The sequence below is a fragment of the Pituophis catenifer genome, unplaced genomic scaffold (genome assembly GCF_029215685.1).
Source record: "Pituophis catenifer annectens isolate HBS135680 unplaced genomic scaffold, rPitCat1.0.hap2 SCAF_7, whole genome shotgun sequence".
Taxonomy (NCBI): Eukaryota; Metazoa; Chordata; class Lepidosauria; order Squamata; family Colubridae; genus Pituophis; species Pituophis catenifer.
This window is the reverse complement of record NW_027256887.1, coordinates 47,528,031-47,554,788: the sequence shown is the minus strand read 5'-3', so window position 1 is coordinate 47,554,788 and position 26,758 is coordinate 47,528,031. Positions and strand designations below refer to the sequence as shown.

The following is a 26,758-nucleotide window of genomic DNA, read 5'->3' as shown; positions in this document are numbered from 1 at the left end:
TCACTGGCAGAGCACTTGGGGCCCCCACAGGTGTCCCTGACACAAGTGACCTCAAACTGGCCATGCCCACCCCAACTCCCGAGGTCAAACACAACATTCCCAATAATAATTAACATATTGATTCAATTTAGCCTGACAAAGCTTCACTTTTACTACAATGATATTTTAGGAATCTCCACTTACTGTGATAGTGGTCTGGAGTCCAAAATCAATCTCCCTCTTTTGTACTTGCACTGCGATATTGCATGCAAGTGTACAAGAGGTAGAGCTTGCATTGAAACATTTCATCATTTCATCATTTCAATAAAATTTCAACTTGCTGTAAAGTCCCTGCTTACGTTGTATCAGTGTCTCATGGTATGTACCAATAGATTAACTAATAATTTTGGTACTGTAGAATACATATATATGTATGGATATGGATATGAGTTTAGGAAGATGAGCAGGAACAGACAGTAAAGATAACTTAAGAGAATAGAATAACAGAGTTGGAAGGGACCTTGGAGGTCTTCTAGTCCAACCCCCTGCTTAGGCAGGAAACCCTACACCATTTCAGACATGGTTATCCAACATCTTTTTAAAAACTTCCAGTGTTGGAGTATTCACAACTTCTGGAGGCAAGTTGTTCTACTGATTAATTGTTCTCACTGTCAGGAAATTTCTCCTTAGTTCTAAGTTGCTTCTCTCCTTGATTAGTTTCCACCCATTGCTTCTTCTTCTACCCTCAGGTGCTTTGGAGAATAGCTTGACTCCCTCCTTTGTGGCAGCCCCTGTGATATTGGAACACTGTTATCATGTCACCCTTAGTCCTTCTTTTCATAAGACTAGACATAGCCAGTTCCTGCAACCATTCTTCATAAGTTTTAGCCTCCAGTCCCCTAATCACCTTTGTTGCTCTTCTCTACACTCTTTCTGGAGTCTCCACATCTTTTTTACATCGTGGTGACCACTGAATGCAGTATTCCTAAGTGTGGTCTTACCAAGGCATTATAAAGTGATATTAACACTTCACGTGATCTTTATTTTATCCCTCTGTTTATGCAGCCTAGAACTGTGCTTGCTTTTTTGACAGCTGCTGCACACTGCTGGCTCATTTAAATGGTTGTCCACTAGGACTGCATTATATAGAGTATAGATTTTCAGGCATTGCATAGGTATCTTCCCCAACACAGTCTAAATTAAAATGGGTGGGTCCTTAAACTTTGGACCTACTTGTGAAATATTTGAGCAGTTGCTCCAAAAGAAGTAACTAGTTGAATTAAAAACATTCTTCACATAGAAGCTTCTATGGAAGCTTCTATATTACACATTCTTCTAGTGAGGACAAAATGTGTAACATAGAAGCTTCCAAAGAGGAAAGAAAACATATATGAATATCAGATTCGTTGATGGTTCTTATTCAGAGAGTTAAAGTATTCTCCCTGCATTTTCCAGAGCAAGGTTTTGTTTCAAACAGCACTTCTTTAAACCAAATCTGTTTACTATGTGAAGTATAGTAATGTGTTTCTAAATTATATTTTTCTGACTACTAATACAGTTTGTAATAAGAAAGCAATATAGGTTATCTAGTTTTCAGAAATGAGTTCCTAACACATATATAATAGTTTGTACATGTATTGGTAAACAGCTATATGTAACAAGTGCTTTGGCATAATGGAACAGATGGCCATAAAGAACCATTCTCTCTGTTTCTAGTGTGATACTGCAGATGATGGAACTACAGATGAATATGAAAAGCAAAGACCCAGCAGAAAACAGAAAAGCTTAGGATTGCTGTGCCAAAAATTTTTAGCTCGCTATCCTAGTTACCCTTTATCAGCGGAGAAGACAACAATTTCTTTGGATGAAGTGGCTTCCAGCCTTGGTATGTATGCCGGCAAAATAAGGTTGATTGCAAAAATGAATGTTCCTAATAATTGACATTAAATTGACCTTAATGTGAATCCATGAGACATAATGCTGTAAATATGCACTATTTAAATGTATTGTGCTACTGTGTAATTTGCATGTGTTCTATTTAGCTTTCCCAGAAGGTGCTGCTGAATTGTTTTGTAATGCTGCCAAGTGATTCCTTCACAGGAATTCATCCAAAAACACATTCCAGTAGGAAACATCATAGTTGAAAGAGTCTGTATCAGATCAGTTTGTTTCATGGTGTTAGTTTCACAGGCATATATTCACTGTTACGTCCATGATGTCTCCCTTCCCCATCAACACATAATATAATATGCATTATATAGTGTGAATTGTAGTATGCTTTGAAATTAATAAATGCATTGCTAATTTAGACAAGCATTAAAACTGAACTATTTCAACCCACCTAATACCTTAAAAATATGAAATGTGTTGTTTGCTTTAAAATGTGAATCACATAATTTGTTTATAATCAGTTATAGTACTTGCAAATTTCTTTGGAGGATTTCATATGGTTCATGTTTTAAGCCAACTCAATTCATATCTCCTTATTTCTTGATGCAAACTTTAGTCTTCAGAATATTCTTTATCAATAAAAGCATGAAAGAAATTATTTTGCTACCTATAATTCTAAGACTGGGGAGGGATCATTGCAATAGTGCTGCAGAGTATTTTGATTGTCACCAGATGATCAATTCCACAAATTATCACTCGTGAAAGCTGATAAATTTGAAATGATGCTGTTGTATTGGCCTGCCTGATTTTCAACAACCTCCCTTCCCAAGCTGTTTAAATTCATTGCTGGGTATGTAGTTGGTTTTCTGTAACTGAAGTGCTGAGGATTTTCTAACTTTCTCCCAAAAGAATCCAGTCAGAACTTCATAGCCACCATGACAACAGTGGGTTAATCTCAGGTAATCATGGCCCACGCTTGATTTGGCATTTACCTCAGAGTTGTGATATTCTGGAGGATATTGCCATTAGCACCTTGTCAAAAAAAGATCTCTTTCTCATAACTTTGAGACTTATGCACATCACCAACTGCTGCAGGGGTGAGAACCCATTAAATTAGGGCATTCAGTGTGCCTATGGATCACTCTTGTTTTCATATATCATTGGAAAATATGCCAGAAATTTCATGAGCAGTTCCACACACACAGTTGGTCAAATTCTAGAGCAGGGCTGTCAAACTCTCGGCCGGGGGACCAAATGCATCACGTGCTGGCTATGCCCACGCCCAGTTTAACAAAGGGGGAAAAAGTCCCGATACGTCATGTGATGACGACGTGAGTTTGTACCCCTGCTCTAGAGTATGGAAGAAACCAAAGTATTCTATTCAGTATTTGGTTTCTTCCATATTCTAGAGCAGGGGTGTCAAACTCAATTTCATTGAGGGCCGGATCAGCATTGCAGTTGTCCTCCAAGGGGAGGGGCATGGTTGGGACAGCTGACTGGGCATGGCAAGCTTGATGTCACTCACGTGGGTGGTGCCTGTGGGGACCGGGTGGGGTTGGGAAGGGAACCCAAGGGTTTCCGGGGCAGCTACAGCCAAAAACGGTCGGCCATCCTGTGCTGCCACAACCACCATTCAACAGACCTGTCCAGCCCAAAGGAAGTGAAGCAGCCAGCTAGAAAGGCCAAGTAGAGGTGGTAGAGCGTCCCAAGGCCCAGCAGGCAAAAGACGGCCACCGCAAGCAGGAAAAGCCAGATCCCCATCGGCGCCATGGCTGCCCAGGCCCAGCAGAGATGGGGGTGAGGCACACAATCCCGATTAGGCCTAGGCAGCCATGGCACCAATGGGGATCCGGCTTTCCCCTGTCAGGGTGGCCATCTATTGCATGCTGGGCCTGGGCATACTCTACCACCACTACTCGCCTTTCTAGCTGTCTGCTTCGCCTCCTTTGGACTGGGCGGGTCTGGTGCTCTGGGTGGCAACGGCAGCGGCTTAATTGACCTGCACGAGCTGCTGACGGCCTCAGTGGTGGCAGTGGCCCACAGGTACCGAGGTGCATCTGGTGTGCGAGGGGAGCAAGACCCGCGAGGGGGCTGAGGAGATGACCAGTGGCGACCTGCTATCCAACCACAAGCAAAAACAGATGGGACAGAGTAGGCGGGCCGATGTTGTCTGGCAGCAGCTGCCCCACACCCTCCTCACCTTGTCTTAGCCCACAGCAGCCACCTGCCCTGTCCCGGCCATAAGGGATGGAGCAGGTGCGCCCAGTGGTACGCATCACCTGCCTCCGCCGCCCCATGCCTGTTTCTTGGTGGGCCAGCTGCAGAGCCCCTGCTGCCAGACACCTCTCCCCACATACCTGAAAGGCCGGTAAGTGCGGCCATCTTGGAAATACTAAGGAACTGGCACACGTCGCTTCAGTTCAGCTCAGCTCATCCTGGGGGGGGGCATGTGCGCAGGGGGTAGTGGGCGCATGCATGCACAGGCCCAGCCCACCATCCTGACGTGCACACATGCACCTGCCTTCTGTGATCCAGCCCGCGGGCCTTGAGTTTGACACCTAGAGTTGGCCCAGAGCAGCTTTCTGTTCATTAAAGTAACCCTTAACTTATAACCATCCATTTAATGACTGTTTGAAGTTACAATGGCACTGAAAAAAGTTACTTATGATCAGTTTTCACAATTAAGAGCGTTGCAGCATCCCCATGTTCTGGTGATCAAAATTCGGGCACTTGGCAACTGGGGTCATATGATCACCATTTGTAATCCTCCTAGCTTGAATTTCAGCAAGAAAAGTCAATGGGGGAAGCCACATTCACTGAACAACCATGTAAGTGAGTCATTTAACAACTGCAGTGATTCGCTTAACAACTGGCAAAAAAGATCGTAAATAGGAAAAAACACACTTTAAAACTGCCTTATGTAGCAATAGAAATTTTGGCTCAACTGTAGTTACAAGTCAAGGACTACTTCTACTCCAGGGTTCCCCTTGGTTTAGTGAAGAGAGAAAGGGCAGCAGTGATCACTCATACAATGCTAGCAAAAGACAAGGAATGAATGTATTTATATGGGGATATAAAGCTAGTTTGGGCCTACACCAATGATAAGGGCAAAAATAGGTTGGTAGTTTTCCACAAAATATATTGCCACTCAAGACTGAATAGGAAACACCTTGCTGGCTGTGAGTTGTAGTCATATCCAGTAAGAGGACACCAGGGAGACTATATTATACAAAAATTGGCTACTAAGTCTTTATAGATGAGCTGGTATTACTAGACTATTGATGTAAACTTTGACCTCATATAATTATATGCTTTGTTTCATTTTTGTATAGCATATTGCCTTAAATAGTTGTTTTTCATAACAAAGTTATTTCTCTTCTGTAGGAAGTTTAATGAAAAATATAATGAGGAATGAAGTCTCAAGAAATATGATAAGAGCAGTAAATTATTTTCAGTGAAGACTTATATCCCCCAGATCTGCTGTTAAGGCAAAGTAACTACAGATCTCTCAACTTGCACTTTTTATAGTTCCCCAAACTCACATTAATGCAACCATCTTCAGTTTAACTCATGGATAGTGAAACATAGAAAGAATGCTTTTATTCCAAATGTAAATCTTTGCTTGGAGAATAAATAGTAAGTTTATATACCACAGTTTCAAAGTAATGTGTTCCCAGTTGAATTCTTTTTTATTGTTATTATCATTACTTATAAAATAATGACAAAAAGGGAAAAAACAGAAACCCAAGAATAATTAGAAGACAATACATCAATGCAAAAAAAAAAAGCCCCATACAGAGTACTTTTTTAAAAAGTACTTTTACACTTTTAAAAAGTGTAAAAATACAACAAGAAAAATAATAAATTAACAGTAAATGATAATAACTCTATATAACAATCAAATTTTTTTTAACCTATTGTATATTATCAGCATCTTAGTGGTTAAGATGCTGAGCTTGTTGATCGAAAGGTCGGCAGTTCAGCGGTTCGAATCCCTAGTGCCACGTAACAGGGTGAGCTCCCGTTACTTGTCCCAGCTTCTGCCAACCTAGCAGTTCGAAAGCACGTAAAAAATGCAAATAGAAAAATAGGGACCACCTTTGGTGGGAAGGTAACAGCATTCCGTGCACCTTCGGCGTTTAGTCATGCCGGTCATATGACCACGGAGACGTCTTCGGACAGTGCTGGCTCTTCAGCTTTGAAATGGAGATGAGCACCGCCCCCTAGAGTTGGGAACAACTAGCACATATGTGGAAGGGGAACCTTTACCATTACCTTTTGTTTAATCTAAATAGGGGTTGTTGTTTTCTTTTAACAAGATTTAACTAGTGTTATCAAGTGTCTCAGAAACTGAATACGCTACTGGTTTCCAGTTGAATACTTAGTTTTATTGACACAGTATTAACTTCAACAATAATACCTATCTCCATATATATTTCAAGGTGAACCATCTTAAACTTTTCAAAGACTCGAGTCATGAACAAGGAGCGATTATTGCTGTACTTGTAATAATAATATTTAAAGTTTCATTACTGCTGGGTGTAATAGTGCTAGTCTTCTTATCTCTAACAGTATTATTCAATTTTGCATAATTCTTTTTGAACATTACAAAAATTTATATATTTATGTTTACAGTATAATATATGAGCATTTACAAGACTGTGAGACATTTTAAATCCTCTTATAATAAATCTCAGAGAGCTCACACTCTTTTCACTAAGGAACATTAGACAGTTTTGCTATTGGAATAAAAAATAGAGTTTGAACATTTCCTTTCACTGGAACTAATTCAGATTCCAGAAAGAAGTAGGAGCTCTAGTACAATCTGGTTATAATTGTTAAACTCTTTTCAGTGTTTACATTTATATGTATATATGAACTTAGAAATTATGAGTTGCTTCTAAGATATTGTTAGTGCCTACCCTTGGAAACATTATACAGGATTGGCAGCCCTTTAATAAGCTGAAGCTGGTATAGAATCTGACAGAGCTCTAGGATATTGTTCATGGATCAATAATTCCCTGTTCATACAAGCATATTAGAATATAACATTTTAAAAGAAGCCAGTGCGTCACCAATTATCCACATTACATGCAATAGAGAATTGTTCTTATAAGATCAATTGCAAATGAGTATCTTTAAATGAAAAGGGATCTTGATCATTTGATTACAATGCAGTCCTGTGCATGACCTCTCAAGGAGCTTCTATTACAGTCAGGGTTATTATTAAGGAAGAATAATGTCTTTGCCCCCTTCATGGATTACTGCTCCGTCATGGATTACTGCCTTCTCATGGTGAAGAGGCTTGTGTAGCTCAATGAAGCTATGCCGTGCAGGGCCACCCAATACGGACAGGTCATAGCAGAGAGTTCTGACAAAATGTGATCCACTGGAGAAGGAAATTGCAACCCACTCCAGTATGTTTGCCATGAAAACCCCATGGACGGTACCAAAAGTCAAAAAGATATGACGCTAAAAGATGAGCCCCTCAGGTTGGAAGGTGTCCAATATGCTACTGGGGAAGAGTAGGGGGCTAGTACTAGTAGCGCCAGAAAGAGTGAAGCGACTGGGCCAAAGCCGAAAGGACGCTAGCTGTGGATGCATCTGGTGGTGAAAGGAAAGTCCAATGCTGTAAAGATCTATACGCCATAGGAACCTGGAATGTAAGATCCATGAATCAAGGCAAGCTGGACGTGGTCAAACAAGAGATGACAAGATTGAACATCGACATTTTAGGAATCAGCAAACCAAAATGGACAGGAATGGGTGAATTTAATTCCGATGACCATCAGGTATACTACTGCGGGCAAGAATCAGAAGAAATGGAGTAGCCTTCATAGTCAATAAAAGAGTAGGAAAAGCAATACTGGGATACAATCCCCAAAATGACAGAATGATCTCAGTTCGAATCCAAGGCAAACCAATATCACAGTAGTCCAAGTCTATGCCCCAACCACTGGTGCTGAAGAGGATGAAATTGACCGGTTCTATGAAGCCCTACAGCATCTTGTAGAATTAACATCAAAAAATGATGTCCTTATCATCATGGGGCATTGGAATGCTAAAGTTGGAAGCCAAAAGATAATCAGAATAACAGGCAAGTTCGACCTTGGAGTACAAAATGAAGCAGGGCACAGGCTGATAGAATTTTGTCAAGAGAATACAATGGTCATAGCAAACACTCTTTTCCGACAACCCAAGAGACGACTCTACACATGGACATCACCAGACGGTCAACACAGAAATCAGATTGACTGTGCTCTACAGCCAAAGATGGAGAAGCTCTATACAGTCAGTAAAAACAAGACCAGGAGCTGACTGTGGCTCAGATCATGAGCTTCTTGTTACAAAATTTAGGCTTAAATTGAAGAAAGTAGGGGAAAGCACTAGGCCATTCAGGTATGAACTAAATCATATCCCTGATGAATATACAGTAGAGGTGACAAATATATTTAAGGAATTAGATCTGATAGACAGAGTGCCTGAAGAATTATGGACGGAGGTCCGCAACATTGTACAAGAGGTAGCAACTAAAATCATCCCAAAGAAAAAAACACAAGAAAGCAAAATGGGTGTCTGAGGAAGCTTTGCAAATAGCTGAAAGAAGGGAAGCGAAAGACAAGAGGGAAAGATACACCCAATGCAGAATTCCAGAGAATAGCTAGAAGAGATAAGAATGCCTTCTTAAATGAACAGTGCAAAGAAATAGAAGAAAACAATAGAATAGGAAGGACGAAAGATCTCTTCAAGAAAATTGGAGATATGAAGGAAATGTTTCATGCAAAGATGGGCATGATAAAGGATCAAAATGGCAGGGACCTAACAGAGGCAGAAGAGATTAAGATGAGGTGGCAAAATTACACAGAAGAACTATAGAAGAATGAACTTAATGTCTCTGATAATCACAATGGGGTGGTCACTGACCTCAAGCCAGACATCCTAGAATGTGAAGTCAAATGGCCTTAGGAAAACTGAGCAACAACAAAGCTAATGGAGGTGACAGTATTCCAGCTGAGCTATTTAGAATCTTAAAAAATGATGCAGTAAAAGTGCTACACTCAATTTGCCAGCAAATTTGTAAAACTCAACAGTGGCCAAAGGATTGGAAAAGGTCAGTTTACATTCCAATTCCAAAGAAAGGCAATGCCAAAGAATGTTCAAACTATCGCATTATTGCATTCATTTCACATGCTAGTAAAGTTATGCTTAAAATCCTACAAGCTAGGCTCCGGTAGTATGTGAATCGAGAACTACGAGAAGTACAGGCAGGATTTCGAAGAAGCAGAGGAACTAAAGATCAAATTGCCAACATATGCTGGATCATGGAAGAAGCTAGGGAGTTCCAGAAAAACATCTACTTCTCCTTCATTGACTATGCTAAAACCTTTGATTGTGTGGATCACAACAAATTGTGGCACGTTCTTAAAGATATGGGAGTACCAGACCATCTTATTTGTCTCTTGAGAAACCTATATGCGGGTCAAGAAGCAACAGTGAGAACTGGACACAGAACCACTGATTGGTTCAAAATTGGGAAAGGAGTCCAACAAGGCTGTATACTGTCACCCTGCCTATTTAACTTATATGCAGAGCACATCATAAGAAAGGCAGGGCTAGATGAATCAAAAGTTGGAGTTAAGATTGCTGGGTGAAATATCAATAACCTCAGATATGCAGATGATACCACTCTAATGGCAGAAAGTGAAGAGAAACTAAAGAGCCTCTTGATACAGGTGAAGAAGGAATGCAAAAGTTGGCTTGAAATTTAACATTAAGAAAACTAAGATCATGGCATCCGGCCCTCTCAATTCCTGGCAAATAGATGGGGAAGAAATGGAGGTAGTGACAGATTTTATTTTCCTGTGCTCCAAGATCACCACAGATGGGGACTGCAGCCAAGAAATTAAAAGACGCTTGCTCCTGGGGAAGAAAGCTACGGCAAATCTAGACAGCATACTAAAAAGCAGAGATATTGTCAGGGTGGCAATTAATCCCATTCTGCTTTTGGATAATTGCACCTTGATTAGAGAATGGATCGTGACCTTTCCTTGAAGTATACTTTAAGAAAATAAAACCGAGATATATTCTAATAAACACATTTTATTATAAAGAAGTAAAAACATCTTACTAGCTAATTAATTACATCTTGGCAGCGTTCCTGCTGGACCTCTTGGCAAGTGAACAAAGAAAGATAGAAGAAAGTGAAAGAATGTAGACATGCACAGTTAGTTTACTGATAAGAACTTGGCAAGCTACGGTAAGTCTGAAAGTTCAAAAATAAGAGCTCATCTGGTAAATACAAAAACGCAGTGACAGACATCACCCTGCCAACAAAAGTGCGTATAGTCAAGGCTATGGTTTTCCCAATTGCAATGTATGGCTGTGAAAGTTGGACCATAAGAAAGGCTGAGCGCCAAAGAATTGAGGCCTTTGAACTATGTTGCTGGAGAAGACTCCTGCGAGTCCCTTGGACTGCGATCAAACCGGTCAGTCCTAGAGGAGATCAACCCTGACTGCTCTTTAGAAGGCCAGATCTTGAAGATGAAACTCAAATACTTTGGCCACCTAATGAGAAGGAAGGACTCACTGGAGAAGAGCCTAATGCTGGAAAGATTGAGGGCAAAAGAAGGGTGGGACGACAGAGAACGAGGTAGCTGGATGGAATCACTGAAGCAGTAGGCGTGAGCTTAAATGGACTCCAGAGGATGGTGGAGGACAGGAAGGCCTGGAGGAACGTTGTCCATAGGGTCATGATGGGTCGGACATAACTTCGCAGCAACAACAATGCCTTTGCACCATCATATTTATAGCTACCTCACAATGTGCCTCACAAATACATTAACTTCTGCAGTTTTTGATTCCACATTACTTCTTATTAATGATACAAACCTTTATTGACATAAATAGTATCACTGCCAAATCTTCTGAACTTATAAAAGTCCTGGGCAGAAGAATTCAAAATGCCACTCTGATATGAAGGCATAATCTAGAATTTACTGTAGCTCTCTCTTGCAACTGGTATTAGTGGAATGGGGACAATTTATGATCTACAGGTCTTCTGATGCATCTTCTGCACATTCTGTTGAGTAGTGCGGAATACTTAACAGTATTTTTTTAAATTTATACTGCCACAAATAGTTCCTAAATTGTTTCTATCACATTACCATATTTTTTAATTTATTGTAACATTTCTGTTAGTTCTTATATTCAGAGGTAATGAACGCTAAGAACAAAAAATTGGGATCCCTGCATTTAGAAGTAAAACTCCATCATTTGTCTTTCCTCTCAGAAATTTTATTGTTACAATTTCTTGATTACCTTCTCTGTTTTATGCTTTGGTTTCCTATATCTAGGAGTCGAACGCAGGCGGATTTATGATATAGTGAATGTCCTGGAATCTCTTGATCTTGTTAGCCGAGTGGCTAAGAATCAGTATTGTTGGCATGGTCGCCACCGTTTGAGCCAGACTCTGAAAAAACTTCAAGAAATAGGAGAGTTTCAAAAATATGAAGAACTCATGACTTCTTTCCAGCAGAAAGAACTTGACTTTGAGTGTAGATTTGGAGAACACAAAAAAGAGAGCTTTGTAGATTTTCAAGAACGACAGTTGCTTGACTTCTCAGAGACAGATTATCCATCTGGTAAGTTAAGGAAGAGAACTGGCAATGTTTTAAAAATGTATGTAAGAAGATATGCTGTATTATTCTATTTTACATTTTTAAATAAATTGTTAGATCCAAATGATCATTTTCTTTAGATTCAAGTGGTCAATCACATGTCAAACAAATCTTGTGTTTTGCCCTCAAGATGCAACCCATACAGTATATGGTATTGCTTAATAACTTGATACCATGCTTCTATGTTCTGGTACAATTGATGGAGAATAGGGAAGTGCAGCAATTCAGATCTGAAGCAGAACTGGTGTTTTTAAACAGGTATGGACACCTTCAGATCCTCCTTCAAGAAATGAAGATTTTTCATAGGCATACTTGTGTCATCCCAGATAAATATATGTTTGAATTGAGGAATTAGCAAGAAAATGACAAGGTGCTTTGGATTCAAAGCATTGCACATCCCTAATGAATAATCATTCCAACTTCACTTGTTCAAGTTATCATTTTATAATCCTTTCATCTGTCCTGGAGATAGTTAAAGTGCAGCTATCCATCTGTTATAGGCAATTATTTTCTGCTCATTAAAAACATGCTTTTCAAAACGATTTTGTTTCTTTCACTTTTTTTTTTCTTCCACAAGTCTTCATAATATTTTCTTGGCTGTTAATATTGTAACATGTTGAGACTTGAGTTTTGTTTGTAATACAGCGTCTGCAAACAGCAGAAAGGACAAGTCGTTGAGGATTATGAGCCAGAAATTTGTCATGCTGTTCCTTGTCTCCAAGACCAAGATAGTCACTCTTGACATAGCAGCAAAAATATTGATAGAAGAAAGCCAGGATACTGCTGATCACAGCAAGTTTAAAAGTAAGAATCACTGGGGAATGAATATTCTGAGTCAGCAAGTAAAGGTTATATTGGCAGAACTAGAGAACATATATAATTTTTAAAAATCTTTGGAGCAATTCCAATTTGAAAAGAAATATAATGTACAAATACCAGGAAACCTCTTTCGAACTTTGTTATGCAACAATAACTTGTGATATTTACTGAAATGAGATCACACAAAATAAGTATGGCATCTCTTGTCGGATACTAAGATACTAACACATTTCAAATAGTGTACAGTCTTGCTTGATTAAAGTCAATGTTAAAAAATTAAAACTAGTATTAGTTGAAATACTAGCTTTGTGTTCTCGTAAAATGCTGTGCTTCTAATTTGTTGTCAAAACGTTTAAAAAAACCTACGGAGGTCAAGTCCGAAAGTATCCAACTGTCATTACTCACTGATAAATCCTTTAATATATACCATATTGATTTTTTTTTTTTTTTGAGATTCTATCCACTTATTTATTCATTCAAATGACCCTCAACATTTTGCAGGACATTTTACTTCGTGCCAATTCCCCATAATTTTAGCTTTTCAGCAACAGTGCTTTTTTTCTAATTTGTTACACCTATATGTTACAAATGAGACATATAGTTCACTACATTTGAACTAAAGCTGTTTTCCTTTCAGCAAAGGTAAGAAGACTGTATGATATTGCTAATGTCTTGACAAGTCTTGGGCTCATCAAGAAAGTGCATGTAACAGAAGAAAGAGGTCGTAAACCAGCCTTCAAATGGATTGGGCCTGTGGAATTCACTGGAAATAATGGTACTTTTCTATTTTTGCATTACCAACAAGTCATTTCCCAGATAGCCTTACATCAGTTATTGGATTTATGAAGAAAACTGATGATATCCAGAGAAACCTATAAAAAATTCAATAGGCATTATAAGGTGATAGAAAAACAGTTCTGCCTATGATTTTGTTTTTGCCAATTATCTATTTATTAATCTGACTGGTTTAGTGTCCACGTGATGTACCAAGGCTACATCAGGAGTGAATAATTTGTGAACATATTAATATTTAACATGGAAAGCTCTAAATGAGACATGACAGAACAGATATGGAAGGATGATGTACACACACTGTTCAGTAAATACATTCCTATTAAACAAGTTGCTAGCACGTCAATGACATTCTGAAGCAGTCAAGGAGTAATTTTACTATTATATATGATGAGCAAATAGTTAGGAAGTAGAACTGAATTATGGTAAGACTGTTAAAAGTCGGGGGGAGGGATGTTCATTTTTTTCCCTTGAAGAAAATGTAGCAGAAAAAGCAATAAAGCATCTATATATTTTGCCACAGGACTCATGGTCTAGTAAATAATAAAGTAGGTTGTCCTTTGAGTAACCAATTGAACATGAGTGCATTTGTTTAGGTGATATAAAAATGGAAGTTCGAACCTGTGCTACTCTTACTGAAGTGAAAAGACCAACCCGTATTCCACATCAAGCTTGCTCTAATAGAAAAGATCGACTGTCACGCCATGCTTCTTTTAGCATTCCTCAGCCTTCTGAAATGGTCAAGAGGAAAGTTAGTTCTGAACCAAGCAGCCCACACAAAGAGAGACAAGGTAAATATTGGGACAAGCATTTTAGCTCTTCTTATAGCGTTTGATTAATAGCTAAATGTTTGTGTGTTTATTTTTGTGTAACACGGTTTCTATCTATAAACTAAAATTAGACTACCAATTAATAAACAGAATATTTGTAGCTCAGGGTTGAACTTTGAAGTCCTTGGTGCTATCTGAGCTTGGTTGTTTGTTTGCAGACATCTCATTAGATGTCTTAGCAACATAATCATCTGATGTTCTCTAGCTGGGCAATGAAATGTCTGAAAGCAAACATCCAAGTTCAAAGAGCACAATGAACCCCATCATTGTTCAATTTTAATTCTTAGTTATAATGTTATTTATTTGGGTCTTCAAATTAGTGTTGACTCCTGATGACTGCCTTGACAAGTTGTTATTTTCTTGGCAAGACTTTGGTGGTAGTTTGCCATGTGCTTCTTCCTAGGGCTGAGAGAGAGTGACTGACCCAAGGTCACACAGCTGGCTTTGTAACTAAGCAGGACTAGAATGTTGGATAATGACTGCCTCTTCACAAGGTGCAGACCTTAGAAAAAACTGGGTGTTTTATATATCTTAGGATGCAAAATCTCCACTTAAGTTAGATACAATGAGCCTAAGCAATAGACATGGAACTTTTATTCTGAATGCTAAGGCAATAGCTTCAGAAAGATCCACATATTGATTGTTCATTCCTTTGGTAATAAGCATGACATGACAAATATCAGCAATCCTTTCCTACTCTGAACTTGGAGGTAGGAAAAGATGTATATATTGTTTCCGCAGTAAGCTACCGTAAACATCAACAAAGCACAGGGCAACTTCAAGGGCAATACTATATATTTTCTTCATAATTTCATAAAAGAACCACATCAAGATAGAGCATATTATGTAGTATTATATGAATTTTCAGGAGTATAACAACTATAGATATGTGAAATTTTTCACAAATTTTGAGATGAACAAAGCCATTGAAACTTCCATTTCATGCAGTAATTTGTAATTTGCTTGGATTGTCTCAAACCCTGTTGGAGTATCCTAGGAACTACATGTATTAGTTAACTAATAGAGGTAAAATGTATTAATACTTTTCTTTAGATATTTAGTAAACCTAAACTTAACATTTTAAATTGTCTTAGCATATGATTTTGAATGAATGAAATTGTAAGAGAAGGATCAGATAAAGGAACAATATATCTATATTTGCAGATTATAGCAGCATAAAAATTTGATCAATGAATAATGAATACTGATCTAGAAATGATGATTGTGAAAAGGGGAAGAAACTATCTAGAAATTGAATCTTGAAATTTCAAAAGAAGGATAGTGAATGATAATAAGAATGACATAAAGACTAGAAATGATAATCTTCAAGTTTGGAGTCCTAATGGACAGATGGAAATTTGCAGGGAGAGCATTTTATGGGCATGTCATAAAATACTTGGTTGATCCCAAAATGTCTGACCTGAGTAATATAACCAGATATATGTTAGCTTAACATATTAATAATCCACCTCTCTCCTTTTGCAATTCTATATCCTATTTTTGTTTACCTCTGTCCTTTTTTCAAGTAATTAGACATATTTCCAAATAAAACATGGAGGGGTCAACTACTATTTTTATTTTGTAAACATATTTACACAACTATTCAGAGCCCAGAGACATTCATGAAAATAAAATGTATGCAGGAAACTGAAATTTCTTATATACCCGGCTGAGGAGATATACATATACATATACATATACATATACATATACATATACATATACATATACATATACATACACATACACATACACATACTCATACTCATACTCATACTCATACTCATACATACACACACACACATACATACATACATACATATATATATATATATATATATATGTAGGTCTTTGGTTATTCGGGTTTTCTCCCGCGTAAAATTGGAGGTTTCTTGGCAACGTTTCGACGAAGTCTCATTCATCATCTTCAGGCTGGTGTCTTCAGCTTCGTGCTTCTAGGAGCAATGTGTGTGATTGCAGCTGTTTCTTCCTTTTAACTGCCAGTGGGGGTGTGAACTGATTGGGTGGGAGCTTGGCTGTGTTCTGATTGGGTGGAGGTGTGTTCTGATTGGTTCGGGGCTTGGCTGTGCTCTGATTGGATGGGTTGGCTGTGCTCTGATTGGATGGGTGTGTGTTCTGTTTAGGTGGGGGCTTGGTTGTGCTCGAGTTAGTCTGAGTAGCAGGGGGATTTGAGCTGGTGAGCTGTGTTGCTGTTTGGCTTCGTGTTCGTGGCTGTGCTACCTCTTCATGGTGGGTGTCAGTCTGCTTCATGTATGGATTGGAGGGGTTTAAAGGGGCTAATGATGCAGCTGTGGTCTGGCTTCTGGTCCGCGGTCGTGCCTCATCATCAGTGTGGGTTTGAGTCTGCTTTCTGCGTGGATGTGTGGTGGTTACATCCTGTGTGGTTCTCGTGAGTGTGGGTCTGGTGTCATTCTTTGTGTTAGGGACTCGTTTGTCAATAAGGGCGGGTTTCCAAATGGCTGGTAGGCAGGAGGTATCTCGTTTATTCATGCTGTGTGGACGTTTTTCTATCTCGATGGCTTCTCTGATAATTCTGTTGTTAAAGTGTTCAGTTTTGGCGATAGTTCTGGTCTTTTTAAAGTCAATATCATGTCCTGTGGCTTTGAGGTGTTGGACCAGGGAAGAAGTTGGTTCCTCTTTTCTGACTGAGTTCTTGTGTTCTTCAATGCGTGCACTTATTCTTCTGTTGGTTTGTCCGATGTATGTGGTGGGGCAGGCGATGCATGGGGTTTCATATACGCCTTGATTTTCTAACTCAATTTTGTCTTTGGGGTTTCTTAGGATGGTGGATATTTTTCGGTTTGTGCAGAATGCTGTCTTGATGTTGTGTTTGTGGAGGATCTTGCTGATTCTGTCTGTGGTGCCTTTTATGTATGGGAGGAGGGCTTTGCCGTTTTCTTGTTCTCTGTCTTGGATTTTAGTGGGGGTTTCTTTTTGGATTAGGTTGGTAATCTTATTTCTTTGGAATCCATTGGATGTTTAGTACGTTAGTGAGAGTGTGTAGTTCGGTTTTTAGGTGTTGTTCGTCAGCTAAGCGTTTTGTTCTGGAGATGAGTGTCTTGGCTACAGAGTTGATCTGTGCTGGGTGGTGGTGTGAGAGTGCGTGCAGATAGCAGTTTGTGTGTGTTTTCTTTTGGTAGATGGTGTGTCCTAGGGAGCCATTGGATTTTTTGTAGACTAAGACATCCAGGAAGGGAAGTTGGTTGTTCACTTCTGTTTCCATGGTAAACTGTATTTTGGGGTGTAGGTGTGTGAGGAAGTTGTCCAGTTTTTCTTTCCCATGTGGCCAGATTATGAAGGTGTCATCTACGTATCTGAGCCAGAGTTTGGGTTTGTGGTCAGATTTTTCTAGAGCTTGGGTTTCAAAGTGTTCCATGTAGAGGTTAACAATGACAGGTGAGAGGGGTGATCCCATGGGTGCTCCTTCTATTTGTTTGTATTTTTGTCCGTTATAGATGAAGTATGTGTTGGATAGGCAGTGGTTGGTCAGATCTAGGATGTGCTTGGGGGGGTTATATTTGTTTTGGATAGCTGTCAGGGCTTCTTTGATTGGCACTTGGGTGAAGATGGATATGACTCCCAAACACATCCCCACTGAAACCATTATATGCGGAGTTGAAACCAGCCTGACCAAAGTCAACCCCGATGACGCTAACAGAATCAGACTCGAAATCACCAACATCCTCTGCACCAGCAAGCCACCCAAAAGCAACTTACCCAAAGAGGAACAGACAGCACTACTTAACCTGAAAGAAGACACTAGCATAATAATCCTACCTGCAGACAAGGGAAACCCCACGGTGGTTACGAACACATCTGACCACCAAACCAAATTAACCAACCTACTCCAAGACCCCACATAAAAACCCCTAAACACAGATCCCACCACCTACCTGGAAAAAACCACTAGATCCAAAATAAAAGCCTCTCCCATCAGCGAAGAGATCCAGCAAAGAATCATTCCCAGAGAGAAATCATCCAGATGCCCTAAGATCTATGGTCTCCCCAAGATACACAAAGAAGGAACCCCGCTTAGACCCATAGTCAGCTCCATAGGCTCACCTCTACAAAAGCTAGTCAAATTTCTCGCCAAACAACTACAGCCCTATGCAAAATCCATCAACTCACATGTAAAAAACTCATTCCAGTTCATAGAGATCATAAAGAAACAAAACTTACAGCCCAGCGACCTACTCGTGAGCTTCGATGTCATATCCCTCTTCACCCAAGTGCCAATCAAAGAAGCCCTGACAGCTATCCAAAACAAATATAACCCCCACAAGCACATCCTAGATCTGACCAACCACTGCCTATCCAACACATACTTCATCTATAATGGACAAAAATACAAACAAATAGAAGGAGCACCCATGGGATCACCCTCTCACCTGTCATTGCTAACCTCTACATGGAACACTTTGAAACCCAAGCTCTAGAAAAATCTGACCACAAACCCAAACTCTGGCTCAGATACGTAGATGACACCTTCATAATCTGGCCACATGGGAAAGAAAAACTGGACAACTTCCTCACACACCTACACCCCAAAATACAGTTTACCATGGAAACAGAAGTGAACAACCAACTTCCCTTCCTGGATGTCTTAGTCTACAAAAAATCCAATGGCTCCCTAGGACACACCATCTACCAAAAGAAAACACACACAAACCGCTATCTGCACGCACTTTCACACCACCACCCAGCACAGATCAACTCTGTAGCCAAGACACTCATCTCCAGAACAAAACGCTTAGCTGACGAACAACACCTAAAAACCGAACTACACACTCTCACTAACGTACTAACATCCAATGGATTCCAAAGAAATAAGATTACCAACCTAATCCAAAAAGAAACCCCACTAAAATCCAAGACAGAGAACAAGAAAACGGCAAAGCCCTCCTCCCATACATAAAGGGCACCGCAGACAGAATCAGCAAGATCCTCCACAAACACAACATCAAGACAGCATTCTGCACAAACCGAAAAATATCCACCATCCTAAGAAACCCCAAAGACAAAATTGAGTTAGAAAATCAAGGAGTATATGAAATCCCATGCATCGCCTGCCCCACCACATACATCAGACAAACCAACAGAAGAATAAGTGCACGCATTGAAGAACACAAGAACTCAGTCAGAAAAGAGGAACCAACTTCTTCCCTGGTCTAACATCTCAAAGCCACAGGACATGATATTGACTTTAAAAAGACCAGAACTATCGCCAAAACTGAACACTTTAACAACAGAATTATCAGAGAAGCCATCGAGATAGAAAAACGTCCACACAGCATGAATAAACGAGATGATACCTCCCACCTACCAGCCATTTGGAAACCCGCCCTTATTGACAAACGAGTCCCTAACACAAAGAATGACACCAGACCCACACTCACGAGAGCCACACAGGATGTAACCACCATACATCCACGCAGAAAGCAGACTCAAACCCACACTGATGATGAGGCACGACCGCGGACCAGAAGCCAGACCACAGCTGCATCATTAGCCCCTTAAACTCCTCCAATCCATACATGAAGCAGACTGACACCCACCATGAAGAGGTAGCACAGCCACGAAAATGAAGCCAAACAACAGCAACACAGCTCACCAGCTCAAATCCCCCTGCTACTCAGACTAACCTGAGCACAACCAAGCCCCCACCTAAACAGAACACACACCCATTCAATCAGAGCACAGCCAACCCCCCATCCAGTCAGAGCACAGCCAAGCTCCCACCCAATCAGTTCACACCCCCACTGGCAATTAAAAGGAAGAAACAGCTGCAATCACACACATTGCTCCTAGAAGCACGAAGCCGAAGACACCAGCCTGAAGATGACGAATGAGACTTCGTCGAAACGTTGCCAAGAAACCTCCAATTTTACTATATATATATATATATATATATATATATATATATATATATATATATATATATATATATATATATATATATATTGTCTTCTCAAGTTTTCGCTGGTGTGTGTATGTAAAAAGTTAAAATCTCGGGTGTTTTCCCGTATCATTTAAAAGTCTGTTAGTTAAAATGCTTAAAATCCTGGCTAAGATATATATAATGTTGTATTCTAGATCCTTAGTGACAGAGCTCTCCAAAGAGATTGTGAGATGTTTTTTCTCTGACTTTCCACTTAATCCTATATGTTCTCCATGTTTATCTAAAAAAGGCATAGATTATATTAGATTAATAGATAAAGAGAGAGAGATGATAGATACATAGATGATAGACCTAAAAACTCTGTATTACGGTCATACATTGAGAATTGATTTGATCTTCTGATTTTCCTTAGATGATTACTGTTCCAAAATGATAAACCTAGCATCTGTTTGCTGTCAGAATTTGGAAAATAACAAAAGGTACATAGAAATTCAAACCTGATGCCTTATAAAAAATAACATTCTGTTTTAAACTTGTTTATAATCTACTGTGGAAAGGGCAGATATCTGTGTTTGATGAAGCATTGGAGTACTGTAGCTATATATCATAACATAAAGTATCTTTAGAATGAAATGAACTAGAATATTTTACTTCTAACTAAATTTATGATATATAGAAACCACGTCAATTACATGTATTAGATGTAATGCATGAATGAGATATTTTTAATTAGGGTGATTAACCATTGTGTGAAAGAATTGATTTGTTCTACTAGTAGGTATATTAATTCACATTGTGTCTGCAATTTACCAGAGGCCCTTTTCAAGCCTAATTCTGTTGCTTAAATGCTACTTATCTGAATCTTTCAGTCCCTCATATCTTCTTCCCATCATAAACTAAATGAAATAGTCTCATTTATCTAAACCTCTAGATATTTGGGTTGCATCCAAAGCTGTTTGGCAAAGATGATGTTAGAATGGGAATACTTTAATGTAGTCTAATTATTTTCCTTCATTTAGGCTGTTGGTTTGAGCTCCGAGCTTGGCAATTTGGTTGCAAACATTTCATCACCATTCGAGGAAACATTTTCAGTGCGTTTTCAATTGTCACAATTCAAAACGCACTGACGATGTCTCGAATGGTGACGAAACATTTGCAACTAAATTGCCAAAGCTCGGAGCTCAGACCAACAGCCTAACTACCAACCCAAGCTACTAATATTCAAACACATTTCAATTTTCCTTCATCTTTCTAATAGAAGTATTGAAGCAGCAAGAAATCTGGGCATTATTTCTTCCTTCTCGGTTTTTCCTGTTCCAGAAGATTCAGACTATTGTGCTAATGTCTTCCCTTGCTTTCCTGAAAAAAACAACTCAGACGCATCACATCGGTCTTTACCAAATGGAATAAATAATCAAAATATACCATCTTCTGCTGTATCAGTTTCCAAAACTGAGACTGGGGAAACCAACGCACTCCCCAGCCAACCTTTTGTTTACTTGCCATCTCCATCCCTTTATATGCTGTGTGGCAAACTTCATGAAAGTCATTCACGGGAAAATTTTCCAGAAAAAAGAAGTGAAGATGCAGAAGGCCACATTTCCCCCTGCTCATTAGAAACTGCAAAATCTCCAGTTAATTTTCGCAAGCGGAGTTCCCAGAAGTGTGTATCTCCCACTGCAGCTCCATCTGAAGAGGCACCTGTAGCCAAAAGACAAAGCCTGGAGCAGAGCGATGGTCCCATTTCATTAGTAGTATCCAAGGTGAGAAAAATTCAGAACCTGTAGAAGACTATTTCATGGAGTCATCCAAAAGAATAGCTGTTGTATTTATGAAATAGTATATTCCATCTCCCTCGTACATCACATGGTTGTCTTTTTATGGTGACTATTTTTGCTGTTTTTATTTAGAAAGGGAATATTGGCTCTTACTCCTTCCTGCATGTCCTTTGAATTAACTGCTGCTGGCCCAGCACTCTATGAAAGTTTCCTTAAAGTTAAGGAGAAAGTCTCCAAAAGGAGCACTTTAACCTTTCACAACTAGATCCAGAGTATTTGTGGCAGAGTCTTACACAATAATGTATATCCCAAGATTAAGTTGTTTGTGTTCTTTTTTCTTTTTCTTTTTCTTTTTAGAAAACCATTCAGCCAGCTGATGCAAAGTCTTCTTCAGACAATAACTGCAGCTCCCTTGACCAACAGAAAGGCTTTCAGTTCGAATCAGGGACTTCTGAAATTCTGGAAACTGTCATAACAGAAACCCAGGACCATGAAGAATCACATAAGAATAAAAATGTAAAAGAAAACTTGAAAGAAAAGGAACAAACCTCTCAGGAAAAAACATCTTTTTTACCACAGTATCTCTATGTACAGCCTGCAGCTGGTAAGGACTAAACTAAAAACATGCATGTTAACTTGGCATTTAGATAAAATATATTTTCACGACAGCCATGAATTCCTAGAAAGATTTTCAATAAAATGCCATCAACCCTTTAAAAAAATGATAAAAGTCCAGATAGATACAAAATATGGCAGATATATAACTGAATGTCTTGATACATTTCAGCGTAACGCTTCCAGGAGTGTTCTAATTCTGATACAACCATGCCTGAAGCTCTATGTTATTTCTGAGAAGGCTCAGACACGTCCAGTGATATTCAGTGAAGTTCAAATGGTATTTTGAGCTCAACGTGTTGAATGCGAAAATTTACAGGTCATTGCTATTTTGTCTTTATCCTTGAGAAGACAGGATTTTGCTGTATTTGGTATCTTTTTCTTTCTTTCTTTTATTTTAGGATTAAATGGTTTAAATTTCCTGTTTCCTACCAACCAAGCCCCTGCTCCTGTCAGCCTACCTTCAAGCCGCTTGTCTTCACTTAATGTTCCCTGTATGATGGTTCCATCTACTGCATTGGCGCCATTCCCCCTTATCTATTCCTCAGCAGGAACAAGCCAACTTCATTCTTCATCTTCTGCCTCTTTTCCAAATGTCACTTGTGTGAATTTTAGTATGCCTGGCTTGACTTCTACAACTCCTGTTTTCATTGGGACCCCTACTGTGCTAACTCCAAATTCATCACAGTTACCTACACTGGAACCACACCAGCAGTTTCATTCAGCTGTACATCTGAATCCTCTCCTTGGATCTGCTTGCAACTCCGTTAAAACAGATTCATCAATTTGCATGGGACATCCAGTCACCCTTCTCAATCTACCACAGGTAAGAAGGGGAATTATTATTATAAAGCAAGGAGGAAACATTCACAAGAAGATAGAATAGAATAGTGTCAATTCTACATAACCTAGATACTTTTATAAGGTTATTGTTAAGTATTTTGTTATGTTGTAAACAAGTCTTTGATTACAAGCCCTCCATTTAGGTGATTACTCATATATGAAGACCAAAACTTGAACTTAGTTGTGTATATTTGAAATATTTCATTTTTAGATCCATGCATTCTGCAGTGCATATATATCCACACTGCTGAGGACAGTCTTACATTATTATTATGGTTGATTGCACAATCAGCTACATCTTTAGATAGGATTTGGCACTTTTATCTGTCCATCGTTATCTATTTACAACACTGAAATCATAGCTGCCAGTTCTTTGGGTGGTGTTGGGTTTCATATGGATGTAGTTCTTCCCAAGAATCTAGGATGTCATAATATATTGGTGGATCCAAGCACTATGGTCTTTTGCAATTGTCCAATGGAAATGTTTTTATTAATATCATTAACACAATTCAAATAGTGGCCTTTGAAGATGTTCTACCACCCAAAGTATGGTCTCTCAAATTAATTTCTCTAGTACGAATTTTGTTCCATTGCTTCAAGTCTAACAAAGCAGCATTGCGTTCATTAGTATGGGACCGAGCATTTCTTACAATGCTAATTTTTGTCTTACAATATTAAACATTTTGTTGAGTAGGAATGAGATGATATATAAAATCTCTATTAAATTGTACTGTCTCATTTTGTGCATAGCCTTCTACAACTCCACTAACTCCTAAGAATATGCGTCCAACAACTCAAGAAACATTGTTCAAGACACCTGGCAGTCTAGAAGATCCTATTATATGGCGGAAAAATGAAGGCAACCAGAGCAGAACATCAAGTTCTGTTCAAAGAAGATTAGAAATCTCCAGCAAAAGCTCTGATTAATACAGCCCATTACTGTAATATAGGTAGCTAAGAAAAGAGTCTCTGCTAATTACAGGGAAAAAAAACCAATTATTGCATTAAAAAGAGAAAATGTGTTGAATATTGTTCCATAGGTACATTTGTCCACTATGCATTTGCCCATTACTTATCTTTCTCCTTCATGAATACCCTAGTTGTGTAAATATCAATTTTGATTAGAATTCTAATTATGCAGATACAAACATTTTAATTCCAGGGTTGAAAAAAACTATATAATGTATCAAAGAGATGAACAAGTTTAACTGTGACCCAAAGTCCAAAACTTTGGAGGGGCGGGGGGGGCTGGCTAGCACTTAAATAGCGGGGACACTCTTTACAAGGGTTCTATTCTGTGTTAAGGGGGGATTGGCTGGAAGGGCAGCAAGAAACAGCGTAGTCTGCTGAGACTGGTTTAATCAAGTTACATTTGTAACTTCAAAGCAGACTTTTGCAGAGTGCTTGAATGTGACTGACAGATGTACACTTTTTCCTGCACTTGTTAAGAAAAAGCCTAATTTACAGTAATGAACGAATGTATTCACATAAATTACTTTAAGGCCAAAATAACTGTGAACTTAACTTTTGTATTAATGAACTTTGTAGTTTCTCTTGTGCTTTTTTTCCTGCACAAAATGTTCAGGTTGTTTGTAATCGTCACAAAAACTTTTTTTCCTAAAATGGTAGAGGCAAAAAGATTGTTTCAAGAATCATCAGCCTCTAAAATGTTTACAGTAAAGTGTAGCTCTTCCCTAGTTTAAATATATGAGGAAGCTGCAATTCTTGAGCCAGGACTTCTTTTACAGCATTACACAGAGCTCATCTTAACTGCAATTCTGCCAAAGGAACTGAAAGAATTATCTTTGACTGATGTGACTGTATTGTATAGTTGTATGAATTCCACAATTAATACTCCTAAATGTTCATTAAGAAACACTTTAAGTACAGTATTTATGGCATGAGTGACCATTGAGGTCAGAAGGAACATATGTAGGAAATGGAAGACCTGCAGCCTAAATATGAGTTAAATTAATCAATGCACCATTTTTTTAATTAACAGAAGGAGAAACTTGTAGTCCGCAGGTTTATGAAATTGACACTTGAGGGTGATTCATATTCACAAAGTAATTACTATAGTATTCAAAAATTTAATAGATTAAAATACTTTAAATGGTACAGATACTGGATTTTAAAAATTATCATGTTACTTTTGAGTTTATAATCAAGTAAATGGCCTTTTTTAACCTAGAATGACTTTGAATTCATAATCTATGTTTCTTAAGGTCAGACACATTTTCTGATCTACCATTTCATTAAGTTTTAGGAGGAATTATGGCTTTAGTGTGTTTAATTTTGAATAATGGAATATGTTACCAAAAGGAGGTTAAAGATGAACAGTTTTAGTGGAGCTGAAATTGAGAATATAATAACTTCCTGTTACATTAAATCAGTAAGTACCTTACATGGAAGGTATTTGATAAGATTTACATGTCTTAAATCTCAACAGTAAAATCATTTTGGGAGATTTATTGTTAATTTTAAAAATACTTTACACTACAGAATTTGCAGGTTGATATGCCTTTATCCTGGTACATATGTGTGCATTCAAGTAGGGCCCAATGGAATGAATTTTCTCAGTTACTGCAGCAGGAGACAACTAGAAGTAGACTTGCTGTTAGCAGACAAACCATGCAGTAGCCCTGTTCTTAGTCTTTCAGTACAGAGAAAGACTAAGGGTGGGTTAAAGCTCTCAGATATAAAGTCAATGTGTTTGTTTTATTTTGTTTCATAATTGACTATCCCTTCATGTTTCCTGCTTCTTGGACAAGTTGGTTATGTTAAACTCATTAAATAAGGAAACTGAAAGTGAAATAATTTCACTGGCAGTTTCTTTCAGTTAATATATTTATTTAAAACATCCAGCTTCGCAAAACTCTCGGGTGCAAATAGAATGATCTGGGGGCCTAAACGCCTGTGAAATGCTGCCATGAACATTTGAACGAGTAAAGGGCATCATTTCCTAGGAAGAGATGGGAAATTCCTTCTGCATTTGATTTGTTTTACCCTCTCCTAAGTGTACCAGCAACACAATCTCTGCTGGTCTTGCAGTTTCTATCTGTTCGGTTGAATAAGGAGGTTGAAGATTTTCACATATTGTGAGCAAAAGCAGGAGCCAGGTTAATAGTGGAAGGTGAAATGTACATTGAGGCTTCCTTTTATCAAAGAGGTTGGCAAGATTAAGTCTTAAGCGAAATGCAGGAATGCAGCTTGGTGACTCTTGCTTAATAGGATGCTGAGGTGATTATGATTGCAAGAACTATTCCCATAAAACTATGGCAAAATTGCTTCAAGATAAAGGGCTCCATAGCTTAAGACTGATGCAAGGGCATGTGTACAGCACTAAATTGCATACAGGATTTCAGGGCTTTTAAAACCATGTTCTGGTACACAAGGGTTTGATGTGGAGGGAGGGAGGGTATGTATAACTTATATACTTGAATCTACATACCACGTTTACATTTCTCAACTTATGTAAAAGGTGCTATTCCTGTATTTAAAAGCTGTGTGTGTTTTATAATGTAAAGCTGCTTTATGTTTATAACATTGCACTGCTAGTTTATTATCTTGATATTAACTTTACAACTGCTTATGGATTTCCTTCATTGAACAGAA

General features: G+C 38.7%; 1 protein-coding gene across 1 annotated transcript in view; it reads left to right on the top strand.

Annotated features, from left to right (window-relative positions):
* Positions 1 to 24,070, top strand: part of E2F7 (E2F transcription factor 7) — a 32,588-nt gene extending 8,518 nt beyond the window's left edge. Inside the window, exons 4-13 of the mRNA XM_070947521.1 lie at positions 1,696 to 1,864; positions 11,223 to 11,510; positions 12,192 to 12,350; positions 13,003 to 13,140; positions 13,754 to 13,948; positions 20,320 to 20,386; positions 21,166 to 21,670; positions 22,043 to 22,289; positions 22,702 to 23,126; positions 23,894 to 24,070. Coding sequence (XP_070803622.1) covers positions 1,696 to 1,864; positions 11,223 to 11,510; positions 12,192 to 12,350; positions 13,003 to 13,140; positions 13,754 to 13,948; positions 20,320 to 20,386; positions 21,166 to 21,670; positions 22,043 to 22,289; positions 22,702 to 23,126; positions 23,894 to 24,070 — 2,370 coding nt within the window. The remainder of the gene's footprint in view (positions 1 to 1,695; positions 1,865 to 11,222; positions 11,511 to 12,191; positions 12,351 to 13,002; positions 13,141 to 13,753; positions 13,949 to 20,319; positions 20,387 to 21,165; positions 21,671 to 22,042; positions 22,290 to 22,701; positions 23,127 to 23,893) is intronic.
* Positions 24,071 to 26,758: the final 2,688 nt, after the last annotated feature.